Source organism: Orcinus orca, chromosome 9 (genome assembly GCF_937001465.1).
Source record: "Orcinus orca chromosome 9, mOrcOrc1.1, whole genome shotgun sequence".
NCBI classification, from domain to species: domain Eukaryota; kingdom Metazoa; phylum Chordata; class Mammalia; order Artiodactyla; family Delphinidae; genus Orcinus; species Orcinus orca.
Window position 1 is genome coordinate 82,409,957 of NC_064567.1, and position 21,137 is coordinate 82,431,093.

Genomic DNA, 21,137 nt, shown 5'->3' on the forward strand with positions numbered 1-21,137 from the left:
GTCTCTATTGAACTGTATTAAAAATAGGGCTTCCCTCGTGGCACAGTGGTTAAGAACCCACCTGCCCATGTAGGGGACATGGGTTCGAGCCCTGGTCCAGGAAGATCCCACGTGCCGCAGAGCAACTAAACCCGTGCGCCACAACTACTGAGCCTGCGCTCGAGAGCCCGCGAGCCACAACTACTGAAGCCAATGCGCCTAGAGCCCGTGCTCCACAGCAAGAGAAGCCACCACAATGAGAAGCCCGTGCACCGCAACGAAGTGTAGCCCCTGCTCACCACAGCTAGAGAAAGCCCACGTGCAGCAACAAAGACCCAATACAGCCAAAAATAAATAAATATATAAAATATAATAATAATAATATCAAGAAAACTGGGAATTCCAAGGAAGGAGATGGAATTTAATGTATATTTTCAGTTAAATGCATGAGGTTGAAATTTTTGCAGTCTGTTAGCAAGAGAAAGGATAGAAATGACTATACTGTTATTAAGCAAATACAGCATGCAAGTATAGAAACTGTACCTAAAAATGTCCTATTTTTTAAAAATCTGTTATACTAAGACAAGAGCTGTAATGGTACAGTGAGAAAAGTTTTTAAATTTAAAGACTAAGCATTTTAGCTAAACCAAAAAAACACTGGAAAATAGTAACTTCTTGTCCTGGGTAACTAGATTTGAAATTAAATCTTCATATTTATTTGTCAATTAGGTCAGTGCTTTAGTGAAATATAATTGTATATGTTTATACTCCTAGTAAGAGTAAGATGTTAAACATGGATGAATGGATGAGACAGATCAAGGTCTTAGCAGGAACAGAAACTTCAGTATGAGTTGGTAGTCTAGCCCATTTTCAGATTCAGTTCTTGTTGTTCTCCATGTGCACTCTGCTTACTAACGTCTAGACCGCTGACATCTGAATCAGGCTGAGAGCTGAGGCCAGCATTCAGATATGTTGTATTTGGCTAGCACTGTATTTTATTTATTTATTTATTTATTTATTTTTAGTGAATGAAATAATACTTTATAATTTTGATTAAGAGGTAAAGGAATAGAGAACAATTGAATTTGAGATATTCGAGAGAATAATTTGGAAATTAATCTTTCAGTGTTTACTTTCAATGTTCATACAATGAACTAGGCTTCTATTCAGCCTCACTATACATGATATGATGCATCACATAACTTTGTGTAAGTTGCCACAAATACAGGATACCTAATATACAATGAATGAAAGAAATTTTGTCAGCAAGACTGCCCTCATAGCTCCATTTCACTTTATATTTGTTTTTCAGTTTTCTTAGATTTTCAATGTATTTATACACAAACTCATTTTGTCTATAGCATTGAAATAGTAAAAAAAACAAAAAAAAACAAACCAAAAGAATCAAACTTTTTTTTTTTTTTTTTTGCAGTACACGAGCCTCTCACTGTTGTGGCCTCTCCCGTTGTGGAGCACGGGCTCCGGACGCGCAGGCTCAGCGGCCATGGCTCACGGGCGCAGCCGCTCCGCGGCATGTGGGATCTTCCCGGACTGGGGCACGAACCCGTGTCCCCTGCATTGGCAGGCGGACTCTCAACCACTGCGCCACCAGGGAAGCCCCAAACCTTTTAATAAGAATATCAAAATTTCATCTTTTTTTTTCTTTCACATATGTACTTCATTTTTCATCAATGGTAAAAAAAAAAGCCTAACCTGCTTCACCTTGTAAGATTTTACAAAAAGGGTATATACTTCCAAACATATGTACAACAGATTTTTTTTTACACAATCAGAGGAACCAACAAAATATCCACAAATGTTGCATGCTAATTGCTCATCAACTAGCTCCACACACTTTTTCATGGTTTTGCTTCACTGTCTCCATCTTCTCTTTGTGTAAAAGCAGTGTAGCATTGTATTTTAAAAATGAACATACATGCCTTTGGGCAGAGCACACACTTTTAAATTCACAATAGTCCTTGTCTTGTTTTTACCTTGTTCTTGGTAGTTCCCCATTTTTTTTTTTTTTTTTTAAACCTTGTCTCCAAACCCCTGAAGCCATTTGAATTTGCCATCCCTGATTTAGGACTTCAGCAGATCTACTTTCCTTTATTCTAGTCTTCCTTCTCTTTATCAATTAAAGTTGGTGAGTACGAAAGTGAATTAGAAGGAACTAGGGTGGGAGATAAATTCTAGTTTGTTGTACAAAGCCTATATATTAAGTCACTTTATTTTTAGTGACTTAACACATAGGTGACTGAATATATTTTAGTCACTTTTATTTTTAGTTTTGTTAAAACTATAGTCAACTTGTTACATATATACTAGGATATGTTCTAAATTACATTTCTGGAAGTATCTTCTAAAAGTCAATTATCAAACTTCATCAATAAGAAATGTTCATAAGACAATCATATATTATTACACATATCATATAGAGCAGTTTACCAAACAGAAATAATTTTTACCAGTTTTACCAAATATTCCTACATCAATATTAAACACAATTTTGTTTAAGTTATATATATATTAAATATGATTTTACTTTTCTCAACATTAATCAAACTGCACCTATTTTATAAATGTACCCTCACAAAATAACACTCATTTCTCATTCAAAAGCTTATCAGCATACTCTATTGACATAATTAAATGTAATTATTTCTACTTACCTGCATACCTATAATAGTTTTTTATCAGAAATTAAATATTTAGACCTAAGATGACAGTGCATTCATATAGAATATGAATGGTAGAATATACATCATACTGTGACCACTTCTCTATCATGTAGTTTCAGTAGTTCACAATCACGTTTGTGTTGGAGACACATTATTGCCAGTTACAATGAAATATCAAACAGCCACACTAAGCCAAAAAGGGATGGAAGATAGAATGAATCAGGACAGCAAGAAATATTCTTGAAATTACTTGTACCTTTTTAATTTTCTTCTCAATCAGCATGTCTCCAACTGGCATTAGAATACCTCCAAACACAGCCAGGGCTGCACCAATGACAGCACCAGCGATGAGCCCACAGTTTCGATCGCAGCCCATTTTTCTTGTTCTGGGAAAAAACTAAGGTTCAGCACCTGCTTCCTTCAAACTCCCAGGTCTGATGAAGGTGGTTTCCAAGAGGTCTGGTTCTATCATTAGAAGGAGATCATAAAACAGAAGCATAAGTATCAAACAAAAAGATCAAAGTACAAGGAAAACACGCAACTGAAACATCATTCTGCCAGTTATAAACAGATGCTTTTTTTAAAAAAAAAATAAAACTTTCTAGGTCTTGTCCTTTCTTGATTTGACCTACCTACCAGTGGTAGAAGTAATAAATAATGTCACATAAAGCAGTTCTTCAAAGTTCTCCTCTTTAAAATTTTCTTTCTATGGATGATTAACATTCTGAAATCTTATCTAAGGAGAATATGCTTACTGTACTCTCGCCCTCTGCTTACCTTGCATCAGCCTGGGACACTTACGGGCATCTTCACCCTCTATCTGGCTTCTCCACCCCAACACAACCATCTGCACCCTAACTGGAGTTCTCCTGCAAACTGAATGTGGGTGGACTGATGTCTATCACATCTAAATGCTAAGCAAGTTTGGTGACAGATGTTTTCTTTACCTTTTTCACAAATAGAGAGATACGGATTTTACAGGAAATGATCTGATGAGTCTCAGAGGAATCAATTCTTGTAATCAATTGTAAGCTATCTGTTAAAACAAAAAAGCATGAGTAAATTGGGAAAATACATTGCCAGAAAATTAGCACTAGACTACTCCCTAATAACATCAAAATTATAATTATTAAAAGAAACTTCCACTTTCATCAATATTGAGTTCATGCCTGCATTCTTTCTTACACACGGTGTTGAAAACATTGAAATATTTTAAAGAAGAGTACTTCATTTCTTTTTTTTTTAACATCTTTATTGGAACATAATTGCTTTACAATGGTGTGTTAGTTTCTGCTTTATAACAAAGTGAATCAGTTATACATATACACGTTCCCATATCTCTTCCCTCCTGCATCTTCCTCCCTCCCACCCTCCCTATCCCACCCCTCTAGGTGGTCACAAAGCACCGAGCTGATCTCCCTGTTTTATGCGGCTGCTTCCCACTAGCTATCCACTTTACGCTTGGTAGTGTATATATGTCCATGCCACTCTCTCACCTCGTCACAACCTCCCCCTCCCCATATCCTCAAGGAAGTCCATGCTCTAGTAGGTCTGTGTCTTTATTCCCGTCTTGCCCCTAGGTTCTTCATGACCTTTTTTTTTTTTCTTAGATTCCATATGTATGTCCATCGACAGATGAATGGATAAAGAAGATGTGGCACATATATACAATGGAATATTACTCAGCCATAAAAAGAAACAAAATTTAGTCAATTTCTTTTTTTAATAACTGATTTTTAGGTAGTCTAAAGGTGAAAAGACTTTAAAGAAAATATGTAGAGGATGTCTAGTTTCTGTGATAGTCATTGCTTTCTTGCTGATCTCACATATATATTTTTTAACATATTCAAGGGCAATATTGTTCATTCTGTCATGGGCAACTGACTCATGCCAGTTCTGTTAAAAGCAACTAGATTGTGTCAATATGTATTTCACTTAGTCAGTCTTATCTTTGGAAGAAAACTCTTAGTGGAATAAGTAGATCCTATTGTAACAAGGTTAATAAGACTTTATTATTCAAATATTGAAAACATACTCATTTGAGCTATTTTGGTTGCAATCGCATTTTTTATAATGGGGTTGACCTGACATCAATAAACAGAATGTGCTTTGTAGCTTATAAACAAATATTCCCTACTTCAAAATGCCCCTGGCCAAGGAAAACAAAAATGCCAACAGAATGGAGGCTACAGACAAAAAAGAGGCACACATAATATTTTTCTCAACCTTGTAAGTAGAATAATAATTATATTTTGTTATGGTCTCAGATTTTCCCTACATAGCTTTGTTGTGGTTGAAGTACCACTCTGATGATTTTATTAGTAGTTCTTTCCACTTGAGGAAACATTTAGTTTTTTTAAAATATTAATTGCATAGCTAAGAAAATAGTGTTAAGACTAATGTTAAGAAAATAAGACTTTTCCCCAAAATGGAAAAAGATGTTATAAAATTTTTTCATGGCAATTTATTTATTTTTCATCCTTTAGGATTTCCCTTTACCAATGCCTTATAGCTAGGATACTTCCACTGTAAATCAGGATGAGCAAACTGATTCACACTGAGGTCCTCATGGCTAAGAAGCTTAAATAGTCATGAGTGTCACATGTTTTTTTCCAATGTAAACAAAACACACAAGCCTAAACAAGTGATTTATTTTTCCTGTGGAATTTTATGTGTCCCTGAGCAAGTAGAGTCGGCTTTTTATTAATTGCTTGGGGGTGGAGGGGGAAGAATATACGCTACCTCCTATGGCTTTGGCCAGGATTGTCATAATGCAATGGAACAAATTATTTAAATCTGATAATAATGACTAGATATTCACAAGTAGAATCTCCTTTGCAAAGGATAATTGTACAGCACCTTAAAATTTTTGTGAAGCATCATCCTTTTTGTTTGTTTTTTTTTATTTTTGCAGTACGTGGGCCTCTCACTGTTGTGTCCTCTCCCGTTGCGGAGCACAGGCTCCGGATGCGCCGGCTCAGCGGCCATGGCTCACGGGCCCAGCCGCTCCGCGGCATGTGAGATCTTCCCGGACCGGGGCACGAACCCGTGTCCCCTGCATCGGCAGGCAGACTCTCAACCACTGCGCCACCAGGGAAGCCCTGAAACATCATCTTTTAAACGATCATTGTAATTGCTGAGTAGAGAATGTCACCCAGGTGTTCTGTATTGTATACAAGTGATCATATTCAGGGGAGCTTATCAAGTAATATTTTACTGAATGCCCATTTCATAGACCATTCCCCAGTTCAAAATCTGCAAGTTATACTTAAGGTAGTCATCAAAATACAGGGATCGAGCCTGCTGTAACTGAGAGACTGGAGAATAAACTGAAGCATGATGGGCTACTCTCTTGCCAGCTGACCTTGGGCAAGTCACTTAATAGCTCTATTCCTCAGTTTCCTCATGTGTAAAATAAGATGCTAAGATGAGATCCCCAGTTTTTAATTTAGGCAGCTGAACTGGTTCTTCACTCAAATTCTTACATGGAAGACCAGGCAGAGTGACTTTGATTACAGCAGTGGCAGCAGTGGTGGGAACTCCAAGACCCTGATTCCCAACTTGGTCTCCCCACTCCCAACTAACACTATCCTATCCCATGTTTAGGAAACTTGAGGAGAATCTCTGTAGAAACAAATGGACTGCAATTCGTTAAAAAATTGGGACACGAAATCCCGAGAGTCAAATTCTAGTTTTGTTTCTATAACATCATGAATCTATTAAAAAATACAACTCAAAGATAAAATCATCTCTTTCCGAAAGATATTGTATTTTCTATATAAACACCACTAAAAATTATTCAATATTAATGTTATTTGCAATTCTGACAGATGGAATATAAAATGAGTTAAACATTACAATTCTATGGTTTCTGAGATGGACAGAGGTGTGTATTATTTGCCCCTTTCCAGATCTATGCCATCACCTAGTTAAGAATCTACCTGACCTTTCCCAGAATCATTCTCCTTTATTCAAGCAGCCCCACGGACTACAGGAAAGAGTTTCTGCAAGGGGCAAAGAGTCTCAAGAAAGTCCACTGGACGACCCAGGGGGCAACAGGTTATTCAATGCCTCTCTAAACATGAAAACTCATTATTATGACTTCCAAGGACCCTGAGCCCAGAGATGTGAAGTCATGGGCAGACCTGGGTACTGCCCAGGCTCTGTCTGCTTTGAATTTAAAACTGAAGTGAGATAGTATACACAGCCCACTGCTGTTGAGTCAAGTTCATCAGAAAACAAAAGTGTCAATAATTTTTTGGGTTGAATTGCATGGTTAGACAGTTCCTAGTCTGACACTGTCTGGATGATGCATAAGCAAAGATACAAGAGTTACTCTAACATTCCTGCATATGTGTACTGATATTTTCAACAGAAAAAGATTGAGTTTATCTAATTTTTCACATTTTCTATTGGCCGACATACTTTTGTTACCTTGATGTAAGTTTCCTTTTTTTTTTTTCTCTCTAAGAATAGGCAAGATATTTCACATGTGTAGTGTAGTCCTCCTTTATCAACGGCTTTGCTTTCCACAGTTTCACTTACCCATGGTCAAAAGTGGTCAGGTGAAGGTAACGGAACCTGTAGAAAGCAAAATCTTGGCTACAGGGGGACTACTTAGGGTTTGGTGCTATCTCTGGGTTCAGGCACCCAATGAGGGTCTTAGAAGGTATCCTCCACACCCGTGAATATGGGGGAACTACTTACTTGCATTCATTTATTATGCTTCAGTGCCCTGTCACCATAAGTTAAGTATTGCTATTATAATTATACTTTAACCTTATGCTTCATACTACAAAATTACAAATACAAGGTGACCCTTGAACAACGCAGAGGGGTTATGGACCCTGCGGGCAGTGGAAAATCCACATATAACTATACAGTCAGCCCTCCTTATCTGTAGTTCTGCATCTGTGGATCCAACCAACTACACATTGTGGATCAGGTAGTACTGTAGTATCTACTGAAAAAATTCTGTGTCAAAGTGGACCCACAAAGTTCAAACCTGTTCTGTTCAAGGGTCAACTGTAGTTTTATTCACCTGAAGCAAAGGAGGGACTAACAAATTAAGTAGGACATGAATTGAATACATAAAAGTTCAGGTTACTCAGGACATTCTATTCAAGAGCTTCATAAAAAAAGTGTAGTTATTCCCCACTCTCCTCTCACGTGTAGCCATTTAGAGCACATAAAATTTGTGTTTTGCACACATGGTTTTCTCAGTAGTACAGCTTCTTACATAATAAAATTTATTTTACTTGCTAATATTAGATTAAGTTTTATTCTTTACTGTTATTTCTTCTTCATAATAAGACATTGAGGAGAGGACTGGCGGTGTGAACACAGCCTGCAGGGGGTTAGTGCACCACGGCTAGCCGGGAGGGAGTCCGGGAAAAGGCCTGGAGCTGCCGAAGAGGCAAGAGACTTTTCCTTCCCTCTTTGTTTCCTGGTGCAAGAGGAGAGGGGATTAAGAGCGCTGCTTAAAGGAGCTCCAGAGACGGGCGCAAGCCGCGGCTAACAGCATGGACCACAGAGACGGGCATGAGACGCTAAGGCTGCTGCTGCCGCCACCAAGAAGCCTGTGTACGAGCACAGGTCACTATCCACACCCCCCTTCCGGGGAGCCTGTGCCGCCCGCCACTGCCAGGGTCCCAATGCCAGGGACAACTTCCCCGGGAGAATGCACGGCGCGCCTCAGGCTGGTGCAACGTCACACCGGCCTCTGCCACCACAGGCTCGCCCCGCATCCATACCCCTCCCTCCCCCCAGCCTGAGTGAGCCAGAGCCCCCGAATCAGCGGCTCCTTTAACCCCGTCCTGTCTGAGCAAAGAACACACGCCCTCCGGCGACCTACATGCAGAGGCGGGTCCAGATCCAAAGCTGAGCCCCGAGAGCTGAGAGAACAAAGAAGAGAAAGGGAAATCTCTCCCAGCAGCCTCAGGAGCAGCGGATTAAATCTCCACAATCAACTTGATGTACCCTGCATCTGTGGAATACATGAATAGACAACGAATCATCCCAAATTGAGGAGGTGGACTTTGAGAGCAAGATTTATGATTTTTTCCCCTTTTCCTCTTTTTGTGAGTGTCTATGTGTATGCTTCTCTGTGAGATTTTGTCTGTACAGCATTGCTTTCACCTTTTGTCCTAGCGTTCTGTCCGTCCCTTTTTTTTTAACTTAAAAAATTTTTTTTTCTTAATAATTATTTTTTATTTTTATAACTTTATTTTATTTTATCTTACATTATTTTATTTTCTCTTCTTTCTTTCTTTTTCTTTCTTTCTACTTTTTCTCCCTTTTATTCTGAGCCGTGTGGATGAAAGGTTCTTGGCGCTGCAGCCAGGAGTCAGTGCTGTGCCTCTGAGGTGGGAGAGCCAACTTCAGGACACTGGTCCACAAGAGACCCCCACAGCTCCACATAATATCAAACGGCGAAAATTTCCCAGAGATCTCCATCTCAACACCAACACCCAGCTTCACTTAATGACCAGCAAGCTACAGTGCTGGAAACCCTATTCCAAACAACTAGCAAAACAGGAACACAACCCCACCCATTAGCAGAGAGGCTGCCTAAAATCATAATAAGGCCACAGACACCCCAAAACACACCACCAGACGTGGACCTGCCCACCAGAAAGAAAAGATCCAGCCTCATCCACCACAACACAGGCACTAGTCCCCACCACCAGGAAGCCTACACAACCCACTGAACCAACTTTAGACACTGGGGACAGACACCAAAAACAATGGGAACTACGAACCTGCAGCCTGCGAAAAGGAGACCCCAAACACAGAGAAGCAAAATGAGAAGACAGAAAAACACACAGCAGATGAAGGAGCAAGATAAAAACCCACCAGACCTAACAAATGAAGAGGAAATAGGCAGTCTACCTGAAAAAGAATTCAGAATAATGATAGTAAAGTAGATCCAAAATCTTGGAAATAGAATAGAGAAAATGCAAGAAACATTTAGCAAGGACCTAGAAGAACTAAAGAGGAAACAAGCAACGATGAACAACACAATAAATGAAATTAAAAATACTCTAGATGGGATCAATAGCAGAATAACTGAGGCAGAAGAACGGATAAGTGACCTGGAAGAATAAATAGTGGAAATAACTACTGCAGATCAGAATAAAGAAAAAAGAATGAAAAGAACTGAGGACAGTCTCAGAGACCTCTGGGACAACATTAAATGCACCAACATTCGAAGTATAGGGGTCCCAGAAGAAGAAGAGAAAAAGAAAGGGACTGAGAAAATATTTGAAGAGATTATAGTTGAAAACTTCCCTAATATGGGAAAGGAAATAGTTAATCAAGTCCAGGAAGCACAGAGAGTCCCATACAGGATAAATCCAAGGAGAAACATGGCAAAACACATATTAATCAAACTGTCAAAAATTAAATATAAAGAAAACATATTAAAAGCAGCAAGTGAAAAACAACAAATAACACACAAGGGAATCCCCATAAGGTTAACATCTGATCTTTCAGCAGAAACTCTGCAAGCCAGAAGGGACTGGCAGGACATATTTAAAGTGATGAAGGAGAAAAACCTGCAACCAAGATTACTCTACACAGCAAGGATCTCATTCGGATTTGATGGAGAAATTAAAACCTTTACAGACAAGCTAAAGCTGAGAGAGTTCAGCACCACCAAACCAGCCTTACATCAAATGCTAAAGGAACTTCTCTAGGCAAAAAACACAAGAGAAGGAAAAGACCTACAATAATGAACCCAAAACAATTAAGAAAATGGGAATAGGAACATACATATCGATAATTACCTTAAATGTAGATGGATTAAATGCTCCCACCAAAAGACACAGATTGGTTGAATGGATACAAAAACAAGACACATATATATGCTGTCGACAAGAGACCCACTTCAGACCTAGGGACACATACAGACTGAAAGTGAGGGGATGGAAAAAGATATTCCATGCAAATGGAAACCAAAAGAAAGCTGGAGTAGCAATTCTCATATCAGACACAATAGACTTTAAAATATAGACTATTACAAGAGACAAAGAAGGACACTACATGTGATCAAGGGATCGATCCAAGAAGAAGATATAACAATTGTAAATATTTATGCACCCAACATAGGAGCACCTCAATACATAAGGTAAATACTAACAACCATAAAAGGGGAAATTGACAGTAACACATTCATAGTAGGGGACTTTAACACCCCACTTTCACCAAAATGAAAATAAATAAGGAAACACAAGCTTTAAATGATACATTAAAGAAGATGGACTTAATTGATATTTATAGGACATTCCATCCAAAAACAACAGAATACACATTTTTCTCAGGTGCTCATGGAACATTCTCCAGGATAGATCATATCTTGGGTCACAAATCAAGCCTTGGTAAATTTAAGAAAATTGAAATTGTATCAAGTATCTTTTCCGAGCACAACGCTATGAGACTAGATATCAATTACAGGAAAAGATCTGTAAAAAATACAAACACATGGAGGCTAAACAATAGACTACTTAATAACCAAGAGATCACTGAAGAAATCAAAGAGGAAGTCAAAAAGTACCTAGAAACAAATGACAATGGAGACACGACGACCCAAAACCTATGGGATGCAGCAAAAGCAGTTCTAAGAGGGAAGTTTATAGCAATAAAATCCTACCTTAAGAAACAAGAAACATCTCGAATAAACAACCTAACCTTGCACCTAAAGCAATTAGAGAAAGAAGAACAAAAAAACCCCAAAGTTAGCAGAAGGAAAGAAATCATAACGATCAGATCAGAAATAAATGAATAAGAAATGAAGGAAATGACAGCAAAGAACTATAAGAGTAAAAGCTGGTTCCTGGAGAAGATAAACAAAATGGATAAACCATTAGCCAGACTCATCAAGAAAAAAAGGGAGAAGACTCAGATCAATAGAATTAGAAATGAAAAAGGAGAAGTAACAACTGACACTGCAGAAATACAAAAGATCATGAGAGATTACGACAAGCAACTCTATGCCAATAAAATGGACAACCTGGAAGAAGTGGACAAATTCTTAGAAATGCACAACCTGCCAAGAGTGAATCAGGAAGAAATAGAAAATATGAACAGACCAATCACAAGCACTGAAATTGAGACTGTGATTGAAAATTTTACAACAAACAAAAGCCCAGGACCAGATGGCTTCACAGGTGAATTCTATCAAACATTTAGAGAAGAGCTAACACCTATCCTTCTCAAACTCTTCCAAAATATAACAGAGGGAGGAACACTCCCAAACTCATTCTACGAGGCCACAGTCACCCTGATACCAAAACCAGACAAGGATGTCACAAAGAAAGAAAACTACAGGCCACTATCACTGATGAACATAGATGCAAAAATCCTCAACAAAATACTAGCAAACATAATCCAACAGCACATTAAAAGGATCATACACCATGATCAAGTTGGGTTTATTCCAGGAATGCAAGGATTCTTCAATATACGCAAACTGAACAACGTGATACACCATATTAACAAACTGAAGGAGAAAAACCATATGATCATCTCAACAGATGCAGAGAAAGCTTTCGACAAAATTCAACACCCATTTATGATAAAAACCCTGCAGAAAGTAGGCATAGAGGGAACTTTCCTCAACATAATAAAGGCCATATATGACAAACCTACAGCCAACATCGTCCTCAATGGTGAAAAACTGAAAGAATTTCCACTAACATCAGGAACAAAACAAGGTTGCCCACTCTCACCACTCTTATTCAACATAGGTTTGGAAGTTTTAGCCACAGCAATCAGAGAAGAAAAGGAAAAAAAAGGAATCCAAATCAGAAAAGAAGAAGTAAAGCTGTCACTCTTTGCAGGTGACATGATACTATACATAGAGAATCCTAAAGATGCTACCAGAAAACTACTAGAGCTAATCAATGAATTTGGTAAAGTTGCAGGATACAAAATTAATGCACAGAAATCTCTGGCATTCCTATACACTAATGATGAAAAATCTGAAAGTGAAACCAAGAAAACACTCCCATTTACCACTGCAACAAAAAGAATAAAATATCTAGGAATAAACCTAACTAAGGAGACCAAAGACCTATATGCAGAAAATTATAAGACACTGATGAAAGAAATTAAAGATGATACAAATAGATGGAGAGATATACCATGTTCTTGGATAGGAAGAATTAACATTGTGAAAATGACTCTACTACCCAAAGCAACCTACAGATTCAATGCAATCCCTATCAACCTACCACTGGCATTTTTCACAGAACTGGAACAAAAAATTTCACAATTTGTATGGAAACACAAAAGACCCCGAATAGCCAAAGCAATCTTGAGAACGAAAAACGGAGCTGGAGGTATCAGGCTCCCTGACTTCAGACTATACTGCAAAGCTACTGCAATCAAGATAGTATGGTACGGGCACAAAAACAGAAATATAGATCAATGGAGAAAGATAGAAAGCCCAATGATAAACCCACACACATATGGTCACCTTATCTTTGATAAAGGAGGCAGGAATGTACAGTGGAGAAAGGACAGCCTCTCCAATAAGTGGTGCTGGGAAAACTGGACGGGTACATGTAAAAGTATGAGATTAGAACACTCCCTAACTCCATACACAAAAAAACCTCAAAATGGATTAAAGACCTAAATGTAAGGCCAGAAACTATCAAACTCTTAGAGGAAAACATAGGCAGAACACTCTGTGACATAAATCACAGCAAGATCCTTTTTGACCCACCTCCTAGAGAAATGGAAATAAAAACAAAAATAAATGGGACTTAATGAAACTTAAAAGCTTTTGCACAGCAAAGGAAACCATAAACAAGACCAAAAGACAACCCTCAGAATGGGAGAAAATATTTGCAAATGAAGCAACTGACAAAGGATTAATCTCCAAATTTACAAGCAGCTCATGCAGCTCAATAACAAAACAACAAACAACCCAATCCAAAAATGGGCAGAAGACCTACATAGACATTTCTCCAAAGAAGATATACAGATTGCCAACAAACACATGAAAGAATGCTCCACATCATTAATCATTAGAGAAATGCAAATCAAAACTACAATGAGATATCATCTCACACTGGTCAGAATGGCCATCATCAAAAAACCTAGAAACAATAAATGATGGAGAGGGTGTGGAGAAAAGGGAACACTCTTGCACTGCTGGTGGGAACGTGAATTGGTACAGCCACTATGGAGAACAGTATGGAGGTTCCTTAAAAACCTGCAAATAGAACTACCATACGACCCAGCAAATCCACTCCTGGGCATATACCCTGAGAAAACCATAATTCGAAAAGAGTCATGTACCAAAATGTTCATTGCAGCTCTATTTACAATAGCCTGGAGATGGAAGCAACCTACATGTCCATCATTAGATGAATGGATAAAGAAGATGTGGCATATATATACAATGAAATATTACTCAACCATAAAAAGAAACGAAATTGAGGTGGATGGACCTAGAGTCTGTCATACAGAGTGAAGTAAGTCAGAAAGAGAAAGACAAATACCGTATGCTAACACATATATATGGAATCTAAGAAAAAATAACAATGTCATGAAGAACCTATGGGTAAGACAGGAATAAAGATACAGACCTACTAGAGAATGGACTTGAGGATATGGCGAGGGGGAAGGGTAAGCTGTGACAAAGTGAGAGAGTGGCACGCACATATACACACTACCAAACGTAGAATAGATAGCTGGTGGGAAGCAGCTGCATAGCACAGGGAGATCAGCTCGGTGCTTTGTCACCACCTCGAGGGGTGGGATACGGAGGGTGGGAGGGAGGGAGACACAAGAGGGAAGAGATATGGGAACACATGTATATGTATAACTGATTCACCTTGTTGTAAAGTGGAAACTAACACACCATTGTAAAGCAATTATACTCCAATAGAGATGTAGAAAAAGAAAAAAAGAAAGCACATTTTACTCAAACATAAACTAAGATATTGATATCTATAATAACTTTTGCTTGCTTAAAGTACTTAAATTTGGAAAACAAAAAATAATCAAAGGTACAGGGAAGAAAACATATTTTTGAGACCAATAAGAAGAAGGAAGAGAAAATAAAAAGAAATGTTTTAAGATATCACTAATCCCATAACTTTCTTCAGTCTATATGGAGATCAGCTGTATCCTATCAGTTCACAGACATTAAGTCCTATTCCTTTTGTAGAATTCATGAGTATATGTACACGTGGCTGTTTCTTTTTTTGCTGTCATATCTACGAAATGTTTCCAGATGAACTTATGAGATTTATGCCATTCTACTATGTTGGAAACCTGGTGACAGGAAGTGAGACTGAGCTATAAGAAGCGTCTCCATTAGTAGGTCAGAAAAATAAAGTTCCCAGAGAATCTGTAATTATTCCCATGTGCAGATAGAGCTGTGTTTCCTGGGAAACTCCACTCAGAAAAGGCGTGGCCCAGAGGTACAGTTTCCTGGGATGTGAACTACGAAACTTTAACATTTTCAGATTATAAGAGTATGTACTTGTACCATAAATGAGTGCCAGGACCTGGATGACATTTTCTAACTCATGAGTGAGTTAGAAATTTCCTATTCTCTCCGTAAGTCTTCCTTCCACTTTTCCTTGGAATAGGAAACCAGATCACACACCTCTGTTTTCCACTAGACACACACTGTGATTCTTTTGATACACAGTCTTCCTCACCTAATAAATACAGTATCTGCCCACAAAATGCAGTTTTAGAGTTCTGGGGGTGATTAATTCAACAACAGGTTGAATATGAATGATGAAAATTAGCTTTCCAAATTAAGTTCCTGTTCACACTCTTACTTTATATGATATCTAGGTGTGTTTAAAAAGCCATGATTCCCTAGCCATGAGGAAGATGCAGATTCACATCAAACTAGTTAAGTCAATCATTTAAATCTGGTTGTGTTTCATCATGTGGAAACAGAAGGGAATTAGACTAGTACTTATTTTACACACAATCCCAACATATAAAGATAGTTAAAAGAATAGCTATTGTGGTCAAAGTTGGCAAGAACTGTGGCCCTTTCCCCTTTCCAGTCACATCTCATTTGGGCTCTGAGTCATCCCCACAGAACCCAACGGCTATGTGGAAAATATTTAAATAACCAGATTAGGAGATCTCCGACACCTTCTCCTATTCAAGTTACCATAATCCTTTTAATTTATATGGGCATTTCCATCCTATCAGAATATATGGAGCTAAACATACATAACAGAAAAAAGTTTATAGACATCTATAATACAAAACAATAATATACTTTACTAAATTATGCCTTTCAAGTATAACAAGTTAAAACTTGTTTTGGTGGTAGTCTTAGAAAATTAAAACAATAATTACATTGACTTCATTATTACACTAAATGTTCTTCTAGAAGCAAACCAACCTTTTTGGAGTAGTTTTTGGAGTACTTGAGTATAGAGATTACTATAGGTTTGAAATGATTCTCTTAGAGTCATGTCCGTTTAAATAGGATTATCTAGAGCCATTCTTTTGTTTGTTTGTTTGTTTTTGCGGTATGCGGGCCTCTCACTGTTGTAGCCTCTCCCGTTGGGGAGCACAGGCTCCGGACGCGCAGGCTCAGCGGCCATGGCTCACGGGCCCAGCCGCTCCGCGGCATGTGGGATCTTCCCGAACCGCGGCACGAACCCGCGTCCCCTGCATCGGCAGGCGAACTCTCAACCACTGCGCCACCAGGGAAGCCCTAGAGCCATTCTTGATTGTTGAGTCCTAGATAGAAATGCTATTATCTCTTTTATCCCAGCCCAACTCTTACTGTAAACAGTAGAATACTATAAGATTTGCAATTATTCTGAGCTTTGAATTCAAATAATTAGGTTCAATTCACAGTCTAACATTATAGTTTTCTGTGGCTCAGTTTTCTCTAAAATGTGTATAAATACATCATATATGGTTTAAAATGTCAAATAAAATTCAATGAGGTAATGAATAAAAATTCCTATCATAGCACATGTTATGTTATTTGAAATATTATGGAATATTATTTTGAACAATAACCTAATAGTAAAATGTTATTGCAAATTGGCCAAGTATTATTTTTAAAAAATCTAATAAATGTGTATAAGTTACACAAAGAAGAATGATTATTTCCAAAACTCTTAGGTTACAGTAAAATCTGATGAAATCGTTTATTCTTATGTATACCAGGATTTAGAATATTATGCAAATGAAAAGGCAGCTTCTAGGTTAGACTAATGCTCCTTGAAACTTTCAGCCATGACTTGGGCCAGTGAATTAAAACACGTTTGGATTAAATCAGAAAATAGTTACAGAATCCATTCCTTCAGGAAGAAAAGAAAAATCCACAAGTATTTTTTGCTAACATTTTCTTAAAAATTAAGCGTAGCAACTATAACTCCCAAAATAAATTCCAAAATTTTTAGTACACTCTGTCCAATACCTCTCCAGTTGTAATTATGTTATTCCTCCCAGCTTAACATGAGTTTGTATTGGATTTATTGTTCCGGTCTCATAATGATTTTGGTAAATGAAAAAATTTCTATGTCTTTTTCCTCTCATAAAATCCAGTCCACCACTGGACTCTCTACATAAGAAAATTTTTAAAAATTATTATTTTGGTTATTTTTTGAACGAATACTAAAAGCACTGTTTCTTTTCCTAATTTAAAACTACACAGTCAAGGACTGAAAAGTACATGAAAAGATTTCAAAAACATCTTTCAATATGTTACAATTCTAGAAACTGTTAGAAATTTACTCTAGAGAATTTATGCCATTTACAGTTATGTATGAATTCACTTACTATAAATTACAACTTTTAATTTCTCTAGAATGATTTGTCCTTTAAACTTTGTATCATCATTCAAGAAAATAATTTGCTGATATTTGTAATAAGCTTCCTAAATATCCAAAAACTTTAATTTTGTTTTTTTATTCTATTACCAAATTTTATATAATTTATAAACATTTATATAAATCAGAATCATTATTTGGAATTAATACAATTAACCATCCCCAGTAGCAATATCTTTGTTCATTTAAAAAAAATGCTTAATAAGAATATATCCAAAACATGCACTGCATTTAACCATGTAGACAAAATCAGGTTCACTAAAAGTTGTGAAATTAAGATAGAAGATTAAACAAAATAATGACTCTCTAAAATAATAGGTAGTTAACAATTGCATATTAGAAAGCATGTTGGCATAGAGTGGCAAGTCATTTATAAGAACTAATCCTACTATACTGGTTTTTATTTATGTTGATTTTCATTCATAATTTAAATTAAAAATCATGTATAAATAGCCTAAGTAGATAATGAAAGTTCTGCAATAATCAAATTGGATAGTACATCATTTTAAATATTAACAAATAAATATTTACAAATAAACATAAGATTTTAAACATCAAGAAACAAAATGTCATAGGCTGGTGGACAAGGTTTCAATATTTTTTTAAACATAAAAGGTAAGAAGATTGATAACTTGGAAAACAACACAAACCTATGTTTTAAAAAAAGCCTAATGACTTCAAGAAAACAGTTTCTGCTTGCTGTTGCTGTTCTATAACTTCTAATGGGTGTTTATATAGTAGTGTTATCTCCTATCATTTGGGAGATAGAAATCTTTTTATTTAAAAAAAAATCATTATGACTTACCTTTAAAAAGGCTAAGAAGGATTTTTCAATCAAATGCTCCAACATTTGAACAGTCAATTCTTAGTAGGACCAAATGGTATTCTGCAGAAAACCCTACACTGAAATCCCCATTATAAAAAGTGGTTTAAATATGCTTTAAGAAAAAAAAAAAGAGAGAGACAGACAGACAGACGTCAGAGCCCAGTGAGTGTTCTGTTGCAAGAGTAATTAAAACAACAAACAAACAAACAAAAACCCCACACACATCCCACCACTGATATGGCTCCTACAAGTCTATTTTTATGTTCTGGTAAGGACCCATTACCTATATCTGAGATCCTCTGCAGTACTTTTTTTTTTTTCTTTTGGCCATTTTCCCATCCAAGTAAGTTAGAGGCCAGAGAGACAAAAGGAACTAACTTGTTGAGTGGCCTCTAATATACTCTTTTACTACAGAATCATTATTCCAGATGATAAACTGGGCCCAGGGGTGGAAAGTGTAGATTGGGCAGAATTATCAGAGTCTAACTTCCTGCTTGAAAACCTCATTTCATAAAGTTTAAACAAAATGCACTTTTCATAAATCTAAAGTGTGTTGAGCCTAATAATTGCGAAAACGACTGGAGACTCTGTCAATCGACAAGGATAACAAACAGACGTTTAAAAAAGGAAATAGCCTATTGTTCTAACTGGAAGTTCTTCACTATTTATTATTTTCTCTTAGTTTTATAGAAGTTTCATGAGCACAGCAAAATCCTTCTACGAAAACGCCCAAAATTAAATTTCTCTTAGATCTCTTCAGATAAAAAGACAACTGTTACATAACATTTAAATAATTCTACTATTTAGGATGACCTTTTAATATAAAAAAGCATATACTAAAGTTACTTTAAAAGAAAGTAATTATTTTAAAATCTAACCAAATCTTGCACTTTGGGAGGATAAAAAAGACCCTCAATATTAAAAATACATTTTTACAAAGAAATTCTTAGAAACATACAGGCAAAAATCAAAATCTTCAGAAGGTGAAACTGTCATCTATCAGACAGATCAGCTAAATAAATGCCTCTAAGTCAGCCTTGAAAGACAACAACCTAACAGTATTAGGCAGAAATACATTTAGTTCATCAGATTGTATTTAAACCAGTCCTCATTGGATTGCTTGTGCTGTCACTTCTGGGCATGTGTTGGATCCTCTCATTTGCTAGCTGTGCAATACAACTGGAAAGGAATCCAAAGCACTGTTTTTCCTCTAGCATTGCTTTCTTTCTCCAGGATATTTTTACAGACACATTTATTTAAAAATTAATAATAAGTTATAAAAGTCTTCAGGTATATTAGAATTTTAAAAAAATACCTGATCATTTAATTACAATAAAGTAGAAATGGCCTTGTGTAATCTCATTATGATTGATGCTTTTCATTTAAAAAGAATAACTTACAGAGATTTCAGATAATTTAAAAAGATGATTCCCTTATAATTGTGACCTTTTAACTTTGTGGTATTAATAAAAAGGTAGTATAAAAGCTAATTTAATAATTATTTTGATTAAGAGTATCTATTTTATTGTATTTAAGCTACTTTGATACCTTTCCTTCTCAGCCTTCTCACAGATACACACACATACACACACCCTCCAGTGTGACAATTCAGAAAGAGTCCACCAACATAGGAGTTCAGATGCCATTTTAAACAGCATATCTTAAATATATTGAAAGCCTAGTTAAATTATTATTTTTTTAAATTTTGGTTGTGTCAGGTCTTGGTTGCAGCATGCGGGATCTTTCATTGCAGTGTGTGGGCTCTTCGTTGTGGCTCATGGGCTCAGTAGTTGTGGCACGCGGGCTTAGTTGCCCTGCAGCATGTGGGATCTTAGTTCCCTGACCAGGGACTGAACCCACATCACCTGCATTGGAAGGCGGATTCTTAACCACTGGACCACCAGGGAAGTCAAGGATAGTTAAATTATAATGAAAATTTGAACACTGTTAGAGAAAGATGATTCAGAAAAAATACGTGTAAAATAGATGCCTAGGCTGACACTGAACTTACTTGGATCACTATTTACTCAGTAGCCTAATGCCATCCAAATCCTCTCTCTCTGGAGAGGAAAATGTCACACCGTCCCATGAGCAGCCCAAAGAATCAAATTTACATTCCCAGAGGCAGCTGTTAAGTGTTCAATCCCATAGGCAACCGTTCTGAGTAGCTTAGCACACAACACCCAGGAAATCTAGAGCTAAGTAAAATCTGCAACCATATATCTATATTTTGAGCAAAATATTCACCTTGAACAAGGCAGAAAACTGCCGCACCCATTTCTGAGTAATGCGTGTTGGGGTTTTCATTTTAAAAATATAATGTATGTGCAATATTTTGAAGTGATATTTTTATATGAGGCTATATACCTTGCCTTCTGTAAATCCACTACAGCACTAGACAAAATTTAGTAGAATGAAAGATAAAACTGTCAATATGCTTAAGTCAGCTTAGGCACAGTGCTTTGGGAAGTCTTTTTTTTTCTGGAAGACCACTTAGAATTTGGAATCAGACAGACATCCATGACTTCTGATGTTACCATTGCTAGCTATATTGACTGGGGATTAGGAGTTAAATAACTACTTACTCCTATTTTCTTAATCAGAAAATGGAGAATGAAGTCTTTATTGAATTTGTTACAATATTGCTTCTGTTTTATGTTGTGGTTTTCTGGCCGCGAGGCATGTGGGATCTTATCTCCCTGACCAGGGATCAAACCCACACCCCGTGAATTGGAAGGTGAAGTCTTAACCACTGGACCACCAGGGAAGTTCCCATATAGTTTTGTTTACTGTGCTAGGACACTAGTAAATAGCAGA

At 37.0% G+C, this 21,137-nt stretch overlaps 1 protein-coding gene across 14 annotated transcripts in view; it reads right to left on the minus strand.

The window, feature by feature from the left end:
• Positions 1-21,137, minus strand: part of CD36 (CD36 molecule) — a 224,214-nt gene that overhangs the window by 169,282 nt on the left and 33,795 nt on the right. For 11 of the 14 annotated variants that reach the window (XR_007479292.1, XM_049714942.1, XM_049714941.1 and 8 more), the window contains exons 2-3: positions 3,608-3,696; positions 2,917-3,125 (exon numbers count right to left, since the gene is read on the minus strand). Coding sequence is in view for 13 of the 14 variants with exons in the window: in XM_049714942.1 (XP_049570899.1) it covers positions 2,917-3,036 (120 nt within the window). In the remaining variant the exon portion in view is untranslated. Of the gene's footprint in view, positions 1-2,916; positions 3,126-3,607; positions 3,697-18,299; positions 18,550-21,137 lie in introns of those variants that run through there. The other 3 variants (XM_049714945.1, XM_049714946.1, XM_033439883.2) reach the window with 2 other exon arrangements.